Raw genomic sequence first — 21956 nt, forward strand, 5'->3', positions numbered from 1 at the left:
GTGTTTATATCCCTGCTGTATTTGCAGATTGCAATCATATCCCCCCTCAGGCCTCATTTGCTAGGCTAAACAAGCCAGGCTTTCCTTGTCTCCTCCAGAAAAACTGGCACTTCTGTTCCCCAGCCCCTCTCTGCACCTGTCCCACCCGCAGTACGGGTGAGAGGACCTGTGCCTGGCACTCCCCAGCAGCTCGCATCCATTCCACCACTCCTCCTGCCATTGTCCTGGCCTAACATGCTCCACCATCACCTTTACTTTCTCCATGGCAGCAGGACAGCAGCAGCTTGGGCGGGGACAAACTAATGCACCCAGCACATCTCCTGCTCTGCTGTTCCCAACAGTGGACCTCCTTGCTCACAGCAGGGAACAAAGGCTAGGAACGTACATGTGGTATAGTTTGTTTTCAGCGTGGATTGATTTGTTCAAGTGTGACTGCACATTCTAGGTCAGAGCTTCCAAAAACATGGCTCTGCTATCTGACAGAGATGTAATCAGTTGATCACTCACCACTACCTATCAACTACCAGAATTCATTCTAGTTTTTCACTGCCTCTGGTAAAAAAATCCTTATAGTAGGCAATCTCAACTACACAAATTGCTCCCTAACTAGCTCCTGAAGTCATCACTCTCTTCAGCTCAAACCCTGCACCAGCCCTCTCTAGGCTTCTCAGGCATTGCCTAAGGAAGCCACCATCCCTCCCGACCCAGGGCACAGCAGAGTCCACCCAAACCCCACCAGGAATGACCAGTTTAGTAACTGGTGCCCAACTTAGCTGCAGAACTGAAAAACAAAAGAAATAATCCCAGTTTCCAAGTCGTGCATGCCCTCTCCTAGGAAATTATTCCCACACTGTTGTAATCTACTGCTTAGAAGCCTCTTTCACCAGGAAGGGCATGTTCACTTGTACCGCTTCAGAGACAGGAATCTTCCTCCTCATTACAATCAAGTCATGTATTCTTCATAACACACGCTAAAACTATTCTTCCTCCTGAAGAGTCCTCTCCAAACCTCGATTTCCCTTAAGTGGCCAAAAAATCCAAAAATACAAGCCAAAAAGTATTCCAACACTCATCACTGTAAAGGAAGAGCAAAAATATCCGCACTCAGCATGGCTGTTCTAGGCAAGGAAGTTAATCAGCCAAGATTTTGTCCCAAGGTCACTGTAAGAGGATGTCTCTCCCTTTAAGTGCTAGGACATCTGCACACTTATTTTAACCAAATGCAATTATGCAGGCAGAAAATAGTTTTAAACTCAAGACAGACAAGTCATTTATAGGCTTTCAGAAAGTACTAGAGCATGAGATGGCAGGATGATGACATGTCAGATCTAGAACGAACTGGAGGAACACACTGGCGAGCCAAAGGACACAGCAAGCCTGCAGCAGCTCAGCAACCTGTACCTCGGCTTCTGGGGCAAAACAGCAGATCTTCAGTAAAGCACTGAAACTCGCTGCAGATACTGTTATCCTGCACAGCTTACTGCAGATACCGTTATCCTGTACGGCTACCGACAGCATCCACAACGCACAAAGCCTACCAGCCCATCACCAGTCCTTGGTTTTAGTTTAAAGCACTTATCCTCCCTAATGAGCAGGAGCCCAGCCAAGAATTATAAAACCCTGCAAACAAGCAGGCAAAGCAATGAAGTACAAATACGAACCATTACACTTTCCATCTTATTTCATCTGTCTGAATTCATTCCCCCTCTAGCCACAACGAGAAGTAGCTCCGTTGCTGTCATGGGACCCAAGCGAATTCCTAAAAACTTCAAGTGGAATTAAATGGGGTCCACGTTTTGTTCCAAGTATTGTGGTTTTGCAGACTCCCATTTGCAATCCCGCGCGCAATCCTCAAGTACGATTTAATCACAGAGCTGAACTCGCAAAGCCCACTCTAATAACCACCTCCCGATTAATTAAAAAAAAAAAAAAAAAAAAAAGAGGCTACTTCTACAGGCACTTTTGCCACTTTTCATGCCGTCTCTACCTTACACGTCCCCCCTAACAGAAGAAGACCGGCCGCCGGCGGGAGGGAAGCCCCCGCTCGCCCCGCGGCTCCGGCCAGCTCCCTGCAGCAGCGGCAGCGCCGCAGCACCTCAGCACGGCGGCGGAAAACAGAGGGAGCGGGGCGGCGGGCTGGCGGCGGCACCCCGCAGCCGCAGGCCGCCCCGGGCCCGGCACGCCCGAGGCCGGGATGCGCCGGAGCCGCCCCAGGCAAGGGCGGCGGGGCTCTCCCCCGGCCTCCTGCCCGCTCGCACCGGCAGCGGGCCGGCCGGAGCGGCGGCACCGCGGGCGGCGGCGCACCGGGGGCCCTGCCGCGGGACGCGCAACCCTGCGCTTCCTCCCCCCCTTTCCCGGCCCGCCGCGCAGCGCACCTGCCCGCCGCTCCGCGCTGCGCCGCCCGCCCCGGAGGCGCCCGTAGCCCGCTGCGGGATGCGGCCAGTCTTCCGGAAACGCTTCCCAGCCCGCTGCGCTTACCCAGGAAACGATTCCGGCCGCCGGCCGCCGCCGCCGCCCCTCCTCTCCCTCCGCCCCGGCCGCCGCCCAGAGCCGCGGGCCGCAGGGGCCCGGGCGGGCGGGGCGAGGCGGGCGCTGAGGGGGGGCGCGCGCCGCGGCGCCATGTTGTGTGTACCCTCCGGGGCGGCCGGCAGCCCCCCGCCCGGCCCGGCCCCGGTCGGCGCCCCCTCAGCGCTGCGGCACCGGGGGGCTGTTAGCCAGCAGCTCGTCGGTAGCCTCCAGAGCAGCTGTCCTTCCGTGAAGGGTAGGGTTTATGCGCGGGGGCAGGTGTACCCCTGAAAAAAATGAAAAATCATTTTTTCTCCTTAGGGGAAAAAAAGAAGAGTCGGGCTCTTGCTTGGCGAATGTAATAATACCCAGAACAAGGTGAGGCCGTAGCAGCTACGCACCTGAAATGCCACCTGCTGTATCCTAGCACTCCTCCAGCAATAACAAGAGCCAGAGGTAGATAGCCCACCTAGAGATTTGGAAGCCCACCTAGAAGAATGGGTTATTTTTCACACTGGACATGGGTTCCAGTAGCAACGTGGGGTGGGTTAAACGTGGCTGATGAACATCAGCGAACCCCTCTAGTTGAGCACTAACGGAGGGTGCTTGACACCCACATAGCTCACCAGGCAGCTGGGTTCTGGTGGGTCTCAAAAGTTACATAGCCAGCATGGGCAGAAAACGGGGTATTCTCAAGTGCAGAAAACAAGTAAAAGGACCAGTGCTGGAAACTTCACTGCTCTGACCTGCTTGCAGTACTACAGGGTAAGGCTGAGTGTAAATCCCTGGGCATATCTTGAGACGGATGAGTAGAAAATCACAGCAACACCCCAGACAGTTAGTAGTGAGGCTTAAAGAACACACCCATGGGAAGGTCCTTCTGTTTAAAGCCTTCCAAATATGTGGGATTTTGTCTGTTCTGACAAGATAAGCTTTTGAGATCACAGGGGAGGAAACTGCTCATTGCTAAAGCAAAAAATTCAACATGGGATGGTAGCTCGGTGGAAAGCATGTAACTACTAACAGAACTTTTACTCCTACACCTTCTAACAATCTTAGGAAGTCCCTGGAAAAGCAGATGCAAAACAATCAGCAGTAAAATACAGTGTTGTATTGGAGAGACCAAAGACATACAAGGAGGTAAAAGAAGACTCTTACAATAATGAAATGGCCAGCCTCCTCTTAAATGAAAACACATTTAGCAATGCTATTGAAGTGCCCAAGTCTACTTTAAAATTTATCACACCATTTATAATGGCAAATCTATTTATCTGAAAGAGATGATTTTTCTTATGCATTCCAGAACCTTCTTCAATATTTCGTTCCCTGGCTTTGCAACTATGCTCCTGATAACAAGCAGAACGCTCATGAACTAAGCACAATTAAAGGGATCAATAAGGAATATAGGATCTTCCTAAGACAGAGGAGAATAGGAATATAGCATCTTCAATTAGACATGTTTATGGTTGTAGAAGATGATATTGACATCCACCAGCCTAAAGAACACGAAAAAAAAAATTGCAATTATAAACACTACAGTGATGAACAAGAAGAAGCCAACAATTAGGCAAAGATGTAATAATTCAGAGCAAGGCACCTGCGAATTATATTTAATACTTAATAACTTACTCTTAAATGTATTGTTCTTGTTTGTAGTGGCACCCACATTTTTCCATTTATCTTAAAATTGGACATACTTTAATCTTCTAATTTGTTTAAAAAGAGCAACACTTTCATACGCTAAAACTCACATTTTCATTTATATTTTTAGATCCAAAACTATGACAAAGCTGCAAAAAAAGCCTCCAAATAGTTCTAATGATCTGTAATACAAACGTGTCATCACCATCAGCTCCAGAAGGACCAACCACCTCCTGAAACATACAAAGGTGATCACATTCCAGCACTTGCAAATCAGGGTGCTTCCTTCTTCAACAAAGCACAACATCCAGCAGGAGGGAAAGCTTTTACTGTTTGACAGCATAGTGGAGCAGAACTCTCCCTGGAATTCCCACTTTATCTATTGGAGAGATGCAAGACAACTCTCAGGTTACCCAAGATTATTAGTGAATAGCCTATTAATATATTTCCCTGACAGAAATGGCAAGGCAGTATACCCATAAATTCACATGCCTTTGATGAGACGTGTAAAAGCACTGCATTGTGGTTTTCACTATGCGGTTAAAATTATGATTAACATTTAGTTACATAGCCTGTATAGTGCACTTCGGATTGCAGTGTAGTAAGCGGAGCCATAAAAATGAAGCGTTGAGGAAACTAAATAAGGAATTTCATACACATCCTAATTGGACAGCCGCTCAATACACTCAGACTTCTCAGAAACATTTCCAGGTGGATGTACTGCTTGCATAGGCTCAGCCAGTCTCATCAAATATAGATCTCTTGGTTCAGAGCACTCTGTTGTGTTAACTTTCCAAGTACAACGAAATAGTTCCTGCAGCTGTGGCCTTCAGGAATTGATACAGAGCACTTACCGCCTCTGTACTTAAGACACAAACTTCTCGTTAAATAGTGTTCATAAACATAACAGGAAAAAAAAAGAAAAAAGAAGCCTTTCTATATTATCAGCTCATACCAAAATCATTTCATCATCATCTTGCTGTTTCTATGTGTGAACTATGACTGCAAATTTATTTCAGTCAAAGTCCATCTGACTTTGCGACAAGAAACGACTGCCCACAGGAGTCTCCACTGGCAAGTAACCCTCTGCACCCAGCTACGGGTCTGCTTCGGGACCGACCGTGCCCCACAATGTTCTCTCGGTAGAAGTTCATAGTTTCTCCCCTGCTTTCTTCTACAGACCAGCTTTTTACTTAAGGCTGAAGTACTCAATGATCCCATCTCTTGAGAAACTTGTTTCTCGCTGCAGAGGAAAGTAGGGAAGAGGTGAATCTGAAATAAGCAAGGCTACCATCTAGTGGTGCAACTAATATTTCAGAGGAACCTACGCCATCAAATAACCTTTTGCTGAATATATTGATCCTAAACCCAAGCTTAACATAGAAATCTAATTAGGAAGACATAGAAATTTAATTAGGAAAATTCAGTTAGAGCAGAATGGTAATTTTCTTCAGAACTGTTTCTCTAACATTCTCACACAGCTCGCTGTGACATTAAGCCTCCATCTTAAAATACTAAATCAAGTAATTTTCCAGAAAGAATGAAAAGCACCCCACACATTGCACACGCAGCTAGGAGATTTAAGAATTAGACTTGTAGCATGTAATTTTTCATTACGGTCTTGAACATGCTCAGAGGGTTCAGTCCCCTCCCCCAGACACATTGCTTCCCAGGACCTGTGTGAAAGCATGTATTGCTCCCGTTATTTTGGGTTCCTGTCTCATTAGTCCTCCATGGGCAAGCATATAAAGAAAGACTAATCCTGCCATGGAGGAACTTCCCTGTGTTACTTAAGGAGACGCAAAAACCACGAGCCAGTCTCAGGTAAGATTACTCCAGTAGTTTAATCAAGCCAGGAACTAAATCGAGGCCTCCTGTTATACTCAGGGAGCCCTCTCCTGTCCACTGCATTAGATATCTCGGGCACGTTACCACTACATTAACGAAGGCTGTATGGGAAGAAGTGCAATCTGGAGCAATTTGCAGGCCAGCAGTTTGCTGATTTCTTGACATGCCAAGCAAGGCAGAATGATAATTTCAAAGTTTCTTTTTAGCTCTTCAGGAATGCAAAGCCTTGCATCCAGGAATGGCTGTAAAGTAACTTACAAAAGATCTCTCAGATATCAACGAGGTGTAATTCTCTGATCTCTGCTTTCTCTGCCTGTGATACGGAAGTATACTGAGATTTCCTATGGGTGGGGTAAAGGAAAGGTAGCCTGGTCTGGCCCCCAAGCACGTAAACTCCTTGTTTACATGATGCGTTTACCTAGCCCACCCACTCATCCAGACAGGGGCACCCCCATTTTTTTTAATCATTACAGGTAAGTTCTGGGGCAGGCGAGCAGGGTGACTGTGTTAGCTTCCAAACAATTACAATATTTGAAATGGGAGAACATACCAACTGACCACTGCAGGAAAACAGTCCAGTTTGGACATCCTTCTAGCTGGAGGGGCCAGGTAAGGGAAAGCTGCTGTTGTAAGAAAAAGCTGCTATTAATGCAGGGTTTCTAAATGCTACACCAGCTGCTTAGACACTCTGCTAGAAGGCAGTAGGTGCTTTCAGAGCTGACCTTTCAGCAAACTCTGTGTACTGTTTTAGGTGGCTCTGGTGAGCAAAAATACTCAAAAGTTGCCACAGAGCAAGGCCTGTAATTATACGTAGTCAAAGAGAATAGGTCACACTTGCAAAGCTGACATGTAGCTAGATTTTCTTGCCTTGGCTGCTTAAAATTGGAAGTATAGCCCTGCTTTCTGATGGGCACCGAAACGAAGATCTCCAATATTTTTCTACAACTGAGAAACAGGAATACAACAGAGATTTTGCAATACAGCTTGCCTTTGACTCTCCAACTATTTTGAGAAAGCAGTTGTTCAAACAGTACAAAATAAAGCACAGCTTAGACGTTTTAGGCCAACACCTCTCCACTGCCAGCAGTTGCTGTGTTTCAGCCCTGGTGCTCTCACACCTTGGAGCTTTCCCTGAAAGTGCTGCACTGCTGGTTCTGGTTCCCGCCGGGCAGGCGAGGATGGTGCAGCAGTACAGCTCCCTGAGAGGCAGTCAGGAAACCCACATCTCAGGCCAGAATGGCTAACCCACTCATATGCTAGATATGCATATATATACCTTAACATCCACTAATACACGTTAATTAAGAGCTGTAGAAAGCTAAGATAAAGTTGGAAACGCTAGGTTTACTAACGACAGAAGGGCAGTGCTTTGTCTCTGAAACAAGAGAGACAAAAGTCCAGTGTCTAATGTCCTAAATACAGCTAGAAAAGCCCAGGCTGCAAATGCACTCAATGGGAATTTTGCCCTACGTGTATAAACATACACTGGAAAGAGCAGCATGTTTTGCGCTTATATTTGCAGCTGCAGAACGTGATACAGTCCCATTGTTTTTCTGATCCATAGTGTAGTTTCCCTCACCATCTAAATATTCTTCTCCACTGAGACAGGGATTTGCTTCACCATGCACATTCGTAAGCTAAACACCTCTGCTAAAACGATTAGGCTCAAGGGCCAAACGATGGTGTTCTTACCCACATGTGCTTTGGGTAAATACTTCAGAACAGTGCTTGTTAAACCAATCTTCAGAAAAACAGTTTCTCCATCAGTGACAAACACTGGCGAAACATTTCTCTGAAGGTGGGGGAGTGGGAAATACTCTCCTTGTATATTGTGGAAAGATTCCTGGAGCAGAGTGGGAGGAAAGCCTCCCTTTCTCCCCACTCTGGATGCTCTGAAACCAGCCTCTGAAGACACACAGGAGCCCCTATAGAGTTAGGCTCTGAGAGTGGCTCAGGGCAAAGGCATGCCTGGAAGGGGTGATATTTCCCGACTGGGCTTGTTTCACTGTGTTTTTAATGTTGAGCCAAGACTAATAACCTTCCACTGGCGACATCTGCAGCAGTGTCAGAGCGGCTGGGCCCCCATACTGCTGCATCTCCCAGCTGGTAAGAGCAGCACCAGCACGTACAACACAACTGCTTTGCATTAGCAATACACTGGGTGGTCACCATGTGTAAAACACTTTGTGACAGAATTAAAACTTAACGAAAGGGTTACGTTCTGCCAGATGTACTTCTGGAAAGTGGTTATTAATGTGGGGTTAAGTCTTCCATTCTTACACATTTTGAAATCAAAGCCTTGTTTTATAAGTACAAGTGAACAGCTACTGTTAATTTGTAATTAACATAGGAATTGGTATAGCGAGACTTTGGAGATCTGAGTGGCTAAAAAGCACATCCTGAATTCTGCTAGCATGACTCAGGGATTGTTTAATGCTTCTACATGCTGTTAGAGAGTAGAGAAGCAAGAGCAGCTCAGATCTAGGTCTGTGAGGCTTTATGTCTACCATGGTCACACTGAGAAAGAGTCAGAGCTGTGCTACCTTGAGTCACTTCTGAGTCACCAGCCTGCCAGAGCTGCACACCAAACATACATACATATATATAAATATATATATACACACACTGGCTAGGAACTCTAAGATATGCCATAGGCCTTAGGAGTGATGAAGAGGAGGTAGTTTGGGACTGGCTCAGATGAAGAAAATGTCTTTCCCATGCAGTCCCACACAGCCAGCCCACTTCAGAACAGGACTAGATAGGCAGGCAGGTCTCAGGGCAATCCAGGGAACTCAGGCTCTTGGCTTCTCTTACTGGACTGGCAGCAGCTCTGTGCCAACATCGCTCCTCAGGTGAAATAGCTCTAACAGAAGAACTCCACACAAACTGTCTGCGGCTGAGGCTTTACTTCAGGGCACTCCTCTAATTAAAAACAAAATCCCCACACTTCTCCAGAGTGTGCACATGTGGATGAGGAAGTAAATCCTTTAGCACAAGTTGCTGTAAATGTGTGGTATGCATGTCCCTGTTGATGTATAGGAGTTCAGGTTGGCTTGTACTACCTAAGACATTTTTCAGAGAAAATTCTGAGCCCAGCACTCCTTATTTCAGAATTTGTATAGGTGGGGGTGAACATGTATATAAGAATCAGCTGGAAACATTTCACCAGAAGACTACTCATATGATACAGCAAGAATACAGGACCACATGGATGTCTGTAACAAAGCAAGCAACTTTTAGGATTCTGTGGCTGAGTTAGCTAAACAGCACTTTATTTTTTTATGATGTGGCTTTGTTCACTGATTTCAAGTGAACTGATTTCAACTTTAAATTCTGCTAAAGGCCTTCATTTGCATAAAAAAGACAGGACTAAGGAATGTCTTTTACATCTGGGTCAATGCCCATCCCCTCTTCCCTCCCCCCAAAAGAAGATAAGCTGACTTCCAGGACATAGCGTGAGATGGTTTGTGCTGCTGAACTGGAGGAGTGACAACATTTCACAGTAAACCCCCTTCACGTGAGAGTCCTTGTCTGCAGGTGCCTCTGTTGTCATGAAAGCAGGAAGAGCTCCTTTTTTTTTTTGCAACAGACATGAAAGCTCTTGCTATTCCTTTCTGGCAGAGCCCTACCTCTCCCTTCTTCATCCAACAGCAGGCAAGCCAATTTTTTCATTTTCTCCTCACATTCCCCCAAGAAACACCAAAGCCACACTAGCATGTAAAGAGACCACAGGTGATAACAGACTTGGTCCAGAAGTTAGGTCCCTCCTTAGCAGCTCCCTAAGGCATATATTCTGTCCTTTCCCTGAAAAGGTTTCATTCTTGAGGATGGAGACCACTGATGTAAAGAGGTATTTGGGAGGTGGCCCATGCTTTTCCCTCAGCACCCCCTACACCTGAGGAAGTGCATCTCTACCACCTTAAAAGTACTAGTGAGTCACTGTCTTGATATCCTTTCAGCTGACTGACAACATTCCTCAGCTCTCTTCTTTTTTCCCCTACTCTCCTCCAGTTTAAGAGTGGATAGTGCTCAGGAGATTATTTGGAGCGGCCTATTTTTTTTTCACAAAAAACTCAGCCTACTGAAGGTAAACTTTTCTAGCAATCCCAGAGGAGAGGCTGTGAGTGCTTTCTGGGTGCTATGTATGGTTGATGAGGATTCAAAAGCAAGTCTAAAGATAGGGTTTGCTAATTAAGTTGTGACTGAAGAAACTGAAGACTGCAGGGGAGAAGTGGACTGGGGTCACCCCAGGATGGCCTGGCACAACACAGCACTTGGGAAGAGGCACGGTGTGTTACAAGAGAGTGTACTGCAAGAGTCAAGTGCTGCTACTTACGTCTCTCGCAACCAATAGTTTAATTCAACATGGCTCACCTTGTTTTCTTTTGTGCCTGTTAATCTGAGGAACGCATTGACTGGATGAAAATGTTAAGTAGGGATGTAAATCCTTATCACAGATCATCCAAGTGCTGCATCAAAATTAGATTCATTATTATTAGCTATTACATGTATTACACTAAAACATTGCAAAAATGAGGTCCTCTTACTTGAGATGTATATTTTACCTCTCTAAATAAAAGCACTAATCCCAAGAATGTATAAATTAACAAAACAAAGACAGAAGAAAGGAGGGATTGTTCTCCTCTACTAGACTAGACTAGAAAGATGGATTGTTCTTGCCTGTAGAGGAAAAAAGGTGGCTTGCTAACATCACCAAAGAAAGCATTTGAGGGAAAGGAGACACATGCTGATTGCCCAGGTGATAATATATTGTCTTCCTTATCCATCGAGACAAGGCTCGCAAGCTTTCATATCAAGTAAAAGCAGATAGTATATAATTTCATTGGAAATTAAGACACCCTTGTCAACAATGATATCCCTCCTGCCTTTCTTTGTGGAAGGAGAATGGAGTCACTCTCTGCTTGTCCTACTTCTACCATGAAACAAAGCATACTATTGGTATGCCTCTGATAGACACCATCACCATATGTTGAATGTGATTTTGCAGAGGAACTAGGTGAAGAATCTTAAGCATCCTGCCAGACAGATCTGAATTCAAGAAAACCATGGCCACACTCTTCAGAACTGCAACTGTCAAGGCAGGCCTTCAAAGCTATATTTTAGCACTTTAACACTTCCACCTACAGACTTCCAGAAGAGCCATTGCATTCTGCAGAGTTTGTTTTTTACATGCTGGAGGACTTGGCTGTAGTTCAGAGCAATTGTAGAGTCATTGCTGGCAGTCAATACACGCAAAGGCAGTCCTTGGCAGAGCAGCCCTTCTCATCAGCCTGACCCTTTCATCTGCATAGCTTCAGTGTTACCTCTCTTCAGCTGAGCTTCATCACAGGTCAGCCCCAGAGTTCACATTCTTCAGCATGTCTCCACCTCAGCAGTCCTTAGTCATTACATCTTCTAGTCAAAACATCCCCTCCTTATGGAGAAGGGGATAGGAGAACCTAACTTTTCCAACCTCTACATTAACTGAAGAAAGATACAGGTTTTTTCCCCCATCCCAATTCAGCTCTGAGCTGCTCTGAATTTCTTTCACTTCCTGGTCTTACTCCAGCTTGATGTTTGAAACATTTTAGCCCAGAGCTCCTGGCCCGTGGACCTGGAGAGCAACTGTTGACAGCCAGGTGCTGACCGGTGACTGGACTTAAGTTGCCTCACAGTGCTGGGCTGCAGTCACCGAGACTCCTCACACAAGTATTTAAATCAACCTGGCTGTAATTCAGAAACAAACACACACCCCTCTTCCTGCTCAAAGCTTTCATTGACACCAGGCCCTCTATAAAAGAAGTCATTGGTGCTTGCCCTTTTGATCCCTCTGATCTTCTTATTAAAGGCTGGGGCACTCACACGCAGGAATTACTGCTGTGCTCCAGACAATTTACCTGAAGAGAAGGGGGCTGTTACTGCCTTACACAGGTCCCTGACACCCACTGTCCCTGCACTGGCCTCAGATATGTTTCTCATGTTTTATGTTTGGTACCCTGTGACACAGTGTACAGGTTCTGGCTGGGATGGAGTTAATCTTCTCCATAGCAGCTTGGCATGGTGCTGTGTTTTGTATCTGTGACCAAAACAGTGCTGATAACACACCAATGCTTTAGCTATTGCTGAGCATGGCATCAAGGCCGCTTCTGTTTCTCATGCTGTCCCTACAGCCAGCAGGCTGGGCGTGCACAAGAAGTTGGGACTGCTGACCCCAGCTGACCCAAGGGATATCCCAGACCACATGGCATCATGCTCAGCAATAAAAGTGGGGGGACAGTTTTCTGGGGGGGCTGTAGCTCAGGGACCAGCTGGGCATTGGTGGGCTGGTGGTGAATGATTGCTTTTTGCATCACTTGGTTGTTGTTTTTTTCTTTCCCCCCCTCCCTTTGCTTATTAAACTGTCTGTATCTCAACCCACAGGTTTGTTCTCCCATCCCGCTGGGGAGAGTAAATAAGCAGCTGGATGGAGCTTAGCTGCCTACTTTGGTTAACCCACAACATGTAAGACTGTCTCCAGCATCTAATCTGGATGAAAGGCTTTCTTTGGCTAATACCAATTTTTTATTTTGGAAAAGCTATACACATTTGGTGGTATAGCTGGACAGCAGGGATAGTGGTACAGCAGTGCCAGAGAGAATATAATCTATTCACTTGGTGGAACCTATATGCAAATGTAGTTGGGGTGATTCCCTTACATCTGTCTTTTGCAATACTACAGACATAGACGTGTAGATACACTAACATGGAAAATGTTAGTGGTGGAACTTAAAGACAATGTTTTATTAGCTTTCCAGTTACCTACTGCATACTAGTTGCTAAATGATGGGAAATTGTCTTGCTTCATAGCACGTATCTACCAGGCTGAAAGCCTGTCATGCTTTCAGTAAGTTATGCCTGTGTAGTCCTTGTGGACCGTGGCTTGCCTCAGCAGGCTTATGGCAGTCCTACTGACTACTGGGAATTTCCAAACCAGAAATAAAGTCTGTCCTTGCTATATGCCATAATGCATACTCTATCATACATTATCATAACATTAGTTATGGTGCGTTGAAAGGTAAAAATATGTATTCTTCTCTCATCACCAGACAGTTACGGTTGGATTCATCCATCTAAAAGCTGGCGTCCCCACTGCAGACCTCTACACCTGAACTGGATCCCACAAGCTCCCTTTATAGTCAAGGGAGAGAAACTAGTGTTTCTAGAGCACAATTTGTCTCAGTCCAAAGCTAACATCTCTATTTGCTCCACCCATTCATGCTCTCAAATTTCTTCTTCTCACTGCTGATTATAAAGGCACCCTAAAAGTCCCTGCAATAGATGGATGGATATTACCTTAGTTACGCTATGACTTTTCAGGACTGGCCTTAGGCAAAAGTAGTTCTAGCAGCTCTTTAAGGATGCTGCATTTCTGTATAAGTTGACCTCTCTCAAGCACACTACTATGATGTAACTGAGCTATCATAACTGCCCTCAGGCAGGATTTAGCCCCCAAATCAGCAGACGTACTTAGGAGTAAGTAATCACAGTAATCTCAAATACCTCCAACTCACTGTAGGGTAAGTGCAAATGGGCAGTTACCAGGAGAACGGTGATGTGCAGTAATGGGTTCCTGTGCCTGCACCACCATGTACCTGCATCCTGCTGCCCTGGGCACTACCAGCCAGCTACAGATACCAGTTGTTTGCTCAGGAAGTAGGGAGTAGGGAATTAAGGAAATTTCCAGGAATGGGTTTGGGGTCCTTCTTTTGGGAAGTGAGTCATATTAATAGAAAATGAAGAAAGGCACAGGTCTCTGGTTTTTGCTTGGCAGGTGTGGATAGTACTGCTGAAGATGGGGACTTTGATTGCCTCAAGGCTTAGATTTTGGCAGGAGAATAGGAAAATTATTTTCTAGTTTACAACCTCAGCTTCCATTTCAGGAGCTCTGCATTGTCTAAGGCCACCTTTGTCTCCTACACCACCTGCTTTTCATAGCTACTTTTGTTAGGAGATCTTCTGAATTCAGAAAAAGCACTTCATTTTAGGTCTAGTTCTTCTTTACATTAACCTTCAATTGAAACATGGAGAGAAAGTATTACCACTGAGTCCTCCATTTAAGAGAACAAAATCTGACACAAGGTTATATAAGTAGCAAAGATTTTTCTATACTCTCATTCTAGATTAGACATCTGAGCAAAAGCTTTACTTGCAGACAGTGTTGTAACACCACAAGTACTATTACATTTGGACAATGCAGGAAGTTCACAAGTATTTCCAGTCACCACTTCTGGTTACTCGATTTTATTGCAATAATGGGATTGAATGTGCTATGTACATCTACCTGCACTGAAGAAAGATGGTCCAGAGACTTCCTCTTTGCAAGGAGGTAGATGGGGACTGGATATGACACAGCACTCACTTTTTACATGACTTTCCAGAGGCAGGCATCTTTATTTTAGCAGTCTTGTCTTGTTATGCTTACTGTTTATTTAAAATTAATTTATTGATAGACTTGGCAGATTCTTCCTTAGAAATGATCACTGCTGCTATGGTCCCTGTATGCTGCTCATGGCACGCAGAGACCGAAACAGCTGTTTGCAGTCCCCCTTGACAGCCTAGACACAGGCGCCATCCCAGGGATGGCTCTGTAACATAGGGATCTGAGCGGCATCATTGCTCTGAGGCAGGCTGAAGTTATAACCACCATTTGCCACTGAGCAATTCAGAAATAGGATTTTTCTTGCCATTTTTAGCCTTCTCTTTTGTAGGCTGCAAGATACATGCTTTGCCATCCTCTCAGAGGAGCTGCATGCAGTCTCTCCTACCATTGTATCACAGACTATTAGCATCATACTTGTTCATTCAAGTTGCTTTGCTATACTCGCATCTTACAGTTCATGAAGAGTTGATCACAAAAGGAAAGACAGTCAAAGATACTATACATAGAATAAATATTTTGGGTCATTTTTAGCTTGCTTATAGGTATCAGTGACTGTTTTCAGCCTACGTGTAAGGGGAAAAAACAGAAATAAATGATACTGTCATTTACTGTCAAACTTCTCCCCATCCTCCCTGAAAGTCTTTAGTTTTGAACAGTGTGTACTGCTCTTCCCTTTACTGTGATAGACTGAATTGCAGGATCACGGGATACTTCAGGTTGGAAGGGCTCCCAGGATGTCTCTAGACCAACCTCCTGCTCAAAGCACAATCAGCTGCGAGATCAGTCCAGGTTGCTCAAGGCTCTATCCTGCCTGGAAGCATAGCAGCTTGTCCATAAAATACAAAACCCTCCTTGCTATCCTGTCTTTTGTTCACTAAGTCCTGTTACAGGTAGAACCAATGTGACACTCTATCTTGAACCTTTTATGACTACATTTCAAAGATTAAACTGTAAGCTTCTTTCCCTAGGAGTTCATGAGGTCTCAGTTCAAAAACATGTGTGCAACCACCTGATGTAAATGATTCCCTGCTTGAAATTAGGCAGGTACTTAGAAATTTTCCTGCACTGGGGTCCAAATCACTCTGAAACTGGGTGGAAAACCAAAGGAAGAAAGTCATTAAAAGCAAACAGACTGCAGACATTCAGCTACTTTGTTCAGCGTTTGCATTGTTTGAAAGATAACTGTGAAGCATCTCTTGGTTATCCACAAGGCTCCCCTCTGGCTCCTTACCAGTAAAATCTGAAAAGCTGTTTGGACTCCACTGACTTCTAGTATTTCAAGTAGGTTGATTTTGTTTCCCTGTTCAGAGATGTTCTAGTCTGAAAACATTGTGTGGAGAAACTGTCAGGTCATGAATAAAAGATTAAAAGCCCAATATTTTATAACCAGCTCCATTGGACTGGTTCAGGAATTGGTTCAAATTGCAGAGATGCAATCAGCAGACAGGTGACTTTTGTGACAGTTTTATAATCATACTTAAATTTTTGAAATGGTATCTAATGCTTATGTTGAATATCAGAACATGGTATACTTTCGTGCAGTACACATACAGCAGGGTCCAATGCTTAGGGAGCGTTCAGGCACAAAACTGCAGACACGCTTTCAGGATAAACACAGCTCTGGAGCTGGGCTGATGGCGGTGGAATAACACGTTACCCTCGGTGATGTCTGTCGCTTGTCCCCGCCGGCAGCGCTGCCCGGCCCCGCGAGGGGCAGGGCAGGGGCAGGGCAGGGCAGGAGGCCGCGGCTGCCACCTCAGCCCCGCCGTTTCTAGCACCTTCTCCACACCGACGTAAGGCGGGCCGGGGTCCTCCCCGCCGCCGGCCGCGCCCCGCTCGCGCGGAGGCAGCGGGGCTCGGGGTCGGGCAGTGCCCCCGACCCCCCCGCAGCCCCGGCCGGGCTCTCCCCCGCCCCCCCTCCCCGACACCGGACCCCCCCCCGCCTCCGCGGGCCCTTCTCTCCGCAGCGGAACCGCCCGCCCCGGCTGGCATCCCCGCGCCCCCCGCGCTTTGGTTGTGCCCTGCTCCTCCCTCTCCCCCCGCCGCGGAGAGGAGTGGGCCAGCCCGCCCCTATATAAGAGCCGGGTGGGCGGCTCCGCGTTGCAGCGTCGACGGCCGTGGGGGGTTGCTCGTGTGGTGTTGCGGGGGACATCGTCGTGCCTGGGGCGCAGCCTGCCGCCTTCTTCCCGGCTCCCCTGCAGCCATGGCCTGGCAGCCTATGGAGATCAACCCCGAGGTGCGCGAGGGCCGGCGGGGAGGGGGCCGCGGGATGGGGCCGGGGGCCGCGGGATGGGGCCGGGGGCCGCGGGATGGGGCCGGGGGCGGGCGGGTGGTGGGGCGCCGTCTGTCCGCGGCACTCACCCCTCTCCCCGCGCATTGTCTTTCAGATGCTGAACAAAGTGAGTCTCCGCCGCGGGCCGGCGGGCGTCGCCTCTTCTCCCTCCACCCTTGGGCATCCCGCCCTGCCGGGGCAGCGCCTGCTGGAGCGGCGCGGAGCGGTACCGCGGCGCGGGGCGCGGCCGCACCTGCGGAGCGGCGCAGAGGCCGCGCCCTCCCCCGGGGGCGCCCCCTCGGCCGGGCGGGCGGCGGCGGCGGCGCCTGGGCGCGGCCGGCAGGTGGCGCCGTGGTGCCGCGCGTTGTGCTGTGTCACTGGCGGGGGGGTGGGGGGGCGGTGGCCGGGCCTCACCGTGAGGGGCGGGTCGGGGGGGGATGTCGCGGCCGTGCCACCGCTCGCTGTGCCCCGTGCAGGTGCTGACCCGCCTCGGGGTGGGACCCGGCTGGCGCTTCGTGGACGTGCTGGGCTTCGAGGAGGAGGCACTGGGCGCCGTGCCGGCCCCGGCCTGCGCCCTGCTCCTGCTGTTCCCCCTCACCGAACAGGTGGGTGGTGAGCGGGGTGCTCCCGGGGGGCGGCTGTTGTGTCCCCCCTGGACCGCTCTCCTTTACAGACCCTCTGGGCTGCAGCCCCGGAGGCAGCGGCTGGGTGGGCTGGGACCACGCACGGAGCCTGTGGCTGCCCCCATGCTGCGTGAGGGCTGGCGCCGTGTGGGGTTTCTGCTGTCCCCCCGAGTAGGGCAGCTAGGCCGTGTCTGGCCCAGATGTCCTTGGAGTAAGAAGCAGGGTGTTGTCAGCAGCAATGTCTGTACCTGCTGGCTGACAGTGGGTAGGTTGGCTGCTGCCAGGGGTGTGCCTTTGTCATCTCTGCAAGCATCAGACATCTCTGCAAGCATCAGACGGTTGGGAGTGGGTTTGGCTTGCGCTGGGGCTGTAGGTGGGTGGTGGGTAGTACATGCTGGGTGCTTGGCCCCAGCCTCAATTAAAATGAACTGAGCAACAATATAAGACCTCTTACTTCAGTACTGCTCTTATGCTTTGTTTTGTGCATCAGACTGAGGAAAAAACATGAGCAGTCTTGAGTGTGAGAAATACCAATTCTGCTGCTGTGCTGAATCATTGCATCTGGAGAGGCCTAAACTGCTTCTGTATGATTAATCCATTTAATTCAATTGATGCTAAGAAAGTAGATGAGGAGAGACTTTGAAATATTGTATATTTAACAGATTCTTTAAAGGAAAGATTACAGCCTTTCGGTAGTGACGGGTCTATACATTGTTCTGATGGGGAGGGGTTCATGAAGGGAAGTAACCTGAAGGTACAAAGGCAAACTATTGCAGAGACATGCTGAGTAGTCTCATTAAATGGACCAAAACAATTGAAAGAGGATATAAAAGAGCCTATCCATTATATGATTTCCCACCCCAAGCTATTGCCAGCCTACAGAACAGATGGAGAGGCTAAGAACAGTGCCTTTGGATATGACTGAGTCATGCAGGTAGTGCATTAAGACTTGGCCTGCATCCAGTGTAGACATAGGATGCTTTACTGGACCTGTGCCACAAAGATGACTTTCTGGGTAAACCTTTGTCCAGTTCTGGTATTGATTCTCCTGTACAACTCATTTGTCTAGTAGTTTGCACAATAAAAAGATATCACTGTGATGAAATGCTTAAAACGGTTACATGTTTACAGCATGAGAACTTCAGGAAACAACAGACTGAGAAAATAAAGGACCAAGAAATCAGTTCCAAGGTGTATTTCCTGAAGCAGACAGTCAGTAACTCCTGTGGGACAATTGGTCTGATACATGCAGTTGCTAATAATAAAGACAAACTGAAGCTTGGTGAGTATGAATGTTTTGAAGTGCTTGAATTTCCATCTTTTTATGACAGGAAGATTGAGTGGGTATGGGCTATTGGAGACACCTGGGGCTTTCACGCAAGCCAAACTTAAGGCATGTTGTACTGCTTCAGTTGGTAAGTGGGTCTTTCAGCTCTTGGAGAGGGGCTTGTGGTCTCACCTACTGCATGAATCACAGAAGGGAATGTACTTTGGCTCCTATTGGCAGAGGTATCATTCTAGTGAGTGATGCAAGAGGAAAAGGGCACAAGTAGGACAGGCCAAAGCTTTTGTGATTAGGAAGTATCCTGTTCAGAAGTAGCTATTGACATTGGTGTCGATGTCAACTGAAGAGATAAAGTTCTTTGTGCCACTTATGTCTAATGTAAACAGACTTGCTCATGGTAGCCTGTAAATCAGTCTAAAACATGTTATCTTTTCTGCAGGGAAGGTAGTATAGGATGAGAAGAATCTGTAAGTAGACTTTTCTTGCAGAGGGAGTAGTTTTGATGGTTCTCTTCCTATAGAAAAAGATAAAACTGGTTTAGGCAACTGGTGGCTGGAAACTCCTACGAAATAGGATTACAAGTTCTTGTCAAAAAGGGGTTGTCATTGAGTCCAGGAAATATTTTATTATTCAGAGACTAGAGATCTGCAAATTATAACTTACTTTCATTCTTCCAAGAGAACTTGAACCCTTTGGGTGGTGTGGAATTCCTTCTTGTACAAAGGAAAACACATAAAGAAGGCTAAATGAGAGTAGCTTTGCTTTACTCTTCTTGAAGGGATTCTCTGAAATAACACACTGTTGATGAGTGAAATGAGTGATGATGCAGCATGTCTTTCATGTAAGATTAGAACCCAGTGCATCGGCACTACTAATTTATGTTCTGGAAAAGCAAAGTAAGCCTATCATGAGCAAGTGCTGTGTTCGTTTGAAGGCAGCATGACAACTTAATTTTACCCACCCATATTCTGTTAGTTGATACTTAAGTGTCCTTACAGCTGGCGCCTTTCTTGAATTTCTTCAAAACAGGACTGAACACCTGCCAAATCTGCAAGGGGGGAATCAGAAAAGCTAAATCCCATTTGAAAGTGAGTTCCGAGGCAATCATGCAGAGTACCCTGAAGCACTTGAACTCTGGCTGTTGGTGTAGATTGTTCTTAACCGCTTCTGGATAAATAGCTGACTTCAAGTGGTAGTTACAATATGTTTATACTGGGGATGGTTCCAGGCTGAATGCAGTGACTCCTAGTTAGTGCAGCAAGCATTGATTACTGTGGGCTGCATCTCAACTGTAACTGATGCTTTACCTATACTGAATTAAATCTTTGATCATCTTGTGCAGATGAAGGGTCTGCCCTGAAGAAGTTTCTTGATGAAACAGCTGATCTGTCTCCTGAAGAGAGAGCAAAGCATTTTGCTAATAATAAGGTATGAACTACACAAAATGTTGACAGCTATCAGCACTTAAAGATGTAGTAACCTGTCTCTGCTTTCTCTTAAGGCTATACAAGAAGTCCACAATTCGGTTGCACAAGAAGGACAATGTCGGGTAAGATGCGAACGTGTAAAATCTTAGAAGGGGTGAATGAAGGTGGTAGAGCAATAGAGTTTTTTTTGTCTGGCAGCTGTTAGAACTCACAAGGAAGGAGAAATAAGTGACTCATGGGTGAATGCTTGTGCAGGGTTTCTTCCTCAAACATGGATTGAAAATCTGGTTTCAGACCCAGTCTGAAAATGTGACTGTACATCAGGATTTCTGGTGCTTGACCTTGTAAAGGTCTTGCAGAGACCTCTTCAGCTGAACTTAAGTTTTTAGTCTTTTGCTGTTTTGTTGTTGACATCTCTGTCTTGTAGTCACAAGCAGTACTAGGCTTTTTTCAATCTAACAAATGTATCTAATGGTCTCTCCTAAGGTTGAGGACAACAGTCTGAACTTCCACTTCATCCTGTTTGTTAATGTGGATGGACATCTGTATGAATTGGGTAAGGTCCTGAGAACTCTGCAGTTGGACTGGGCCTGTCTTACACTGTACAGCAGTGTTGGGGGCTCAGACTGGATGCTTGGTGCTAGTTAAGCTGTTTGCTGAGGCTCTCTAAGCCAATACATAATTTGTACCTTCACTTGAAGATTTTAACTGAAGGTGGGTTGCACTGAAGACACAGGCCCTCTTGTAAAGCATGTCACCTCCTGTAGAGCTGGGAGTACTTGGTCCCCTTCTCACTCAAGCGATGTATTGACAGTTTGTTCTGACAAACAAGTATCTTCATGTGTGTACTTGTTTCTTGGGCCTACTATGCTCACTTTGCTAATTCAGAAGTAATATGAAGTACACTTGAGTGATGAGGCTTTCTTTCACAGATGGGCGTATGCCATTTCCTGTAAACCATGGCACAAGTGCAGATGACTTGCTATTGAAGGTAAGACTTTTCCCTTGCTGCTTATTTCCCTGAAAACAAGGCTTGTAAAAGGGTGAGAGTGTATAGTGGCTGTACCTATTTGCAGTACAAGTTGGTGCTTCTTATACCATGGTAATGAGGTTGTATTGTGCCACAGGGCTATCTACCTGTTAAGTGTATTTATTTGCTGGTGCTACAAGACCTTGTAACTTGGTGGGACCCAGAGAGGATTACAAAGACTTGGTCTCTACAGCAAGTGTATTCTAGTAGTCTGAAGAGCTTTTTTTTTTTCCCAAGGATTCTGCTAAGATCTGCAGACAATTTACAGAACGTGAAAAAGGAGAAGTTCGTTTTTCTGCTGTGGCTTTCTGCAAGTCTGCCTGAGACTCCGAAGAGATGCAAGGAAAGCAGTCTAATAGCACACCAGTAAATGCAGTCTAAAATCCAGTGCTTCAGTACTTGTTAAACACAGCTGTTCTGGTAACTTAAATTGTTTCCACCTTTTGCTATACACAGGAGCAACATCAGCTGAGCTTATGCTAAAGGATGAGCTCAAGTTTTAATGTGAACAGTTTGGACACATCAGATGTCTTTAGACTCTTTTTCACATGTTAAGTAGAAAATGCTTAACAGGGCTTGTTTAATCTGTGTCATGTTAATTGAGCTGTTGGTTGATATTTCCTTGTCCTTAATGAGAATAAAATGTTCTGCTGGAAGACTGAATGGACTAATGTGATCACTGTAACTTTCTCCAAAAGGAGTTGTGTGGCATCCTCTGTAAACCTTGATTTAGAAGGACCCTCAAAGCTCTCTTCCGGGTAGAAAACTAGTATCAGCCTCAGGTTAGCAGGATAATTTTCTAGTATCCTGAAAGCCTCTGGGGATGGAGAGATGCACCACTGCCTTGGTGACATGTTCCAGTGCTGCGCTACCCTTCTGGTGAATTTTTTCCTAATGTCCAGTCTG

At 46.6% G+C, this 21956-nt stretch overlaps 2 protein-coding genes across 13 annotated transcripts in view; one reads left to right on the forward strand and one right to left on the reverse strand.

Annotated features, from left to right (window-relative positions):
• Positions 1-16963, reverse strand: part of APBB2 (amyloid beta precursor protein binding family B member 2) — a 209411-nt gene extending 192448 nt beyond the window's left edge. For 11 of the 12 annotated variants that reach the window (XM_074866050.1, XM_074866045.1, XM_074866049.1 and 8 more), the window contains exon 1: positions 2376-2449. The gene's annotated coding sequence lies outside the window, so the exon portion shown is untranslated. Of the gene's footprint in view, positions 1-2375; positions 2450-16774 lie in introns of those variants that run through there. The other variant, XM_074866044.1, reaches the window with a different exon arrangement.
• On the forward strand, positions 16506-21713 carry UCHL1 (ubiquitin C-terminal hydrolase L1). Its single transcript, XM_074866060.1, has 9 exons — positions 16506-16649; positions 16801-16812; positions 17162-17290; positions 18440-18590; positions 19936-20021; positions 20095-20142; positions 20507-20576; positions 20953-21011; positions 21288-21713. Exons 1-9 carry the CDS (start codon positions 16617-16619, stop codon positions 21372-21374), a joined length of 675 nt encoding a protein of 224 aa, XP_074722161.1. The 5' UTR covers positions 16506-16616; the 3' UTR covers positions 21375-21713.
• The last annotated feature ends 243 nt before the right edge of the window (positions 21714-21956 follow it).

Source organism: Strix uralensis, chromosome 4 (assembly GCF_047716275.1).
Source record: "Strix uralensis isolate ZFMK-TIS-50842 chromosome 4, bStrUra1, whole genome shotgun sequence".
Classification (NCBI taxonomy): domain Eukaryota; kingdom Metazoa; phylum Chordata; class Aves; order Strigiformes; family Strigidae; genus Strix; species Strix uralensis.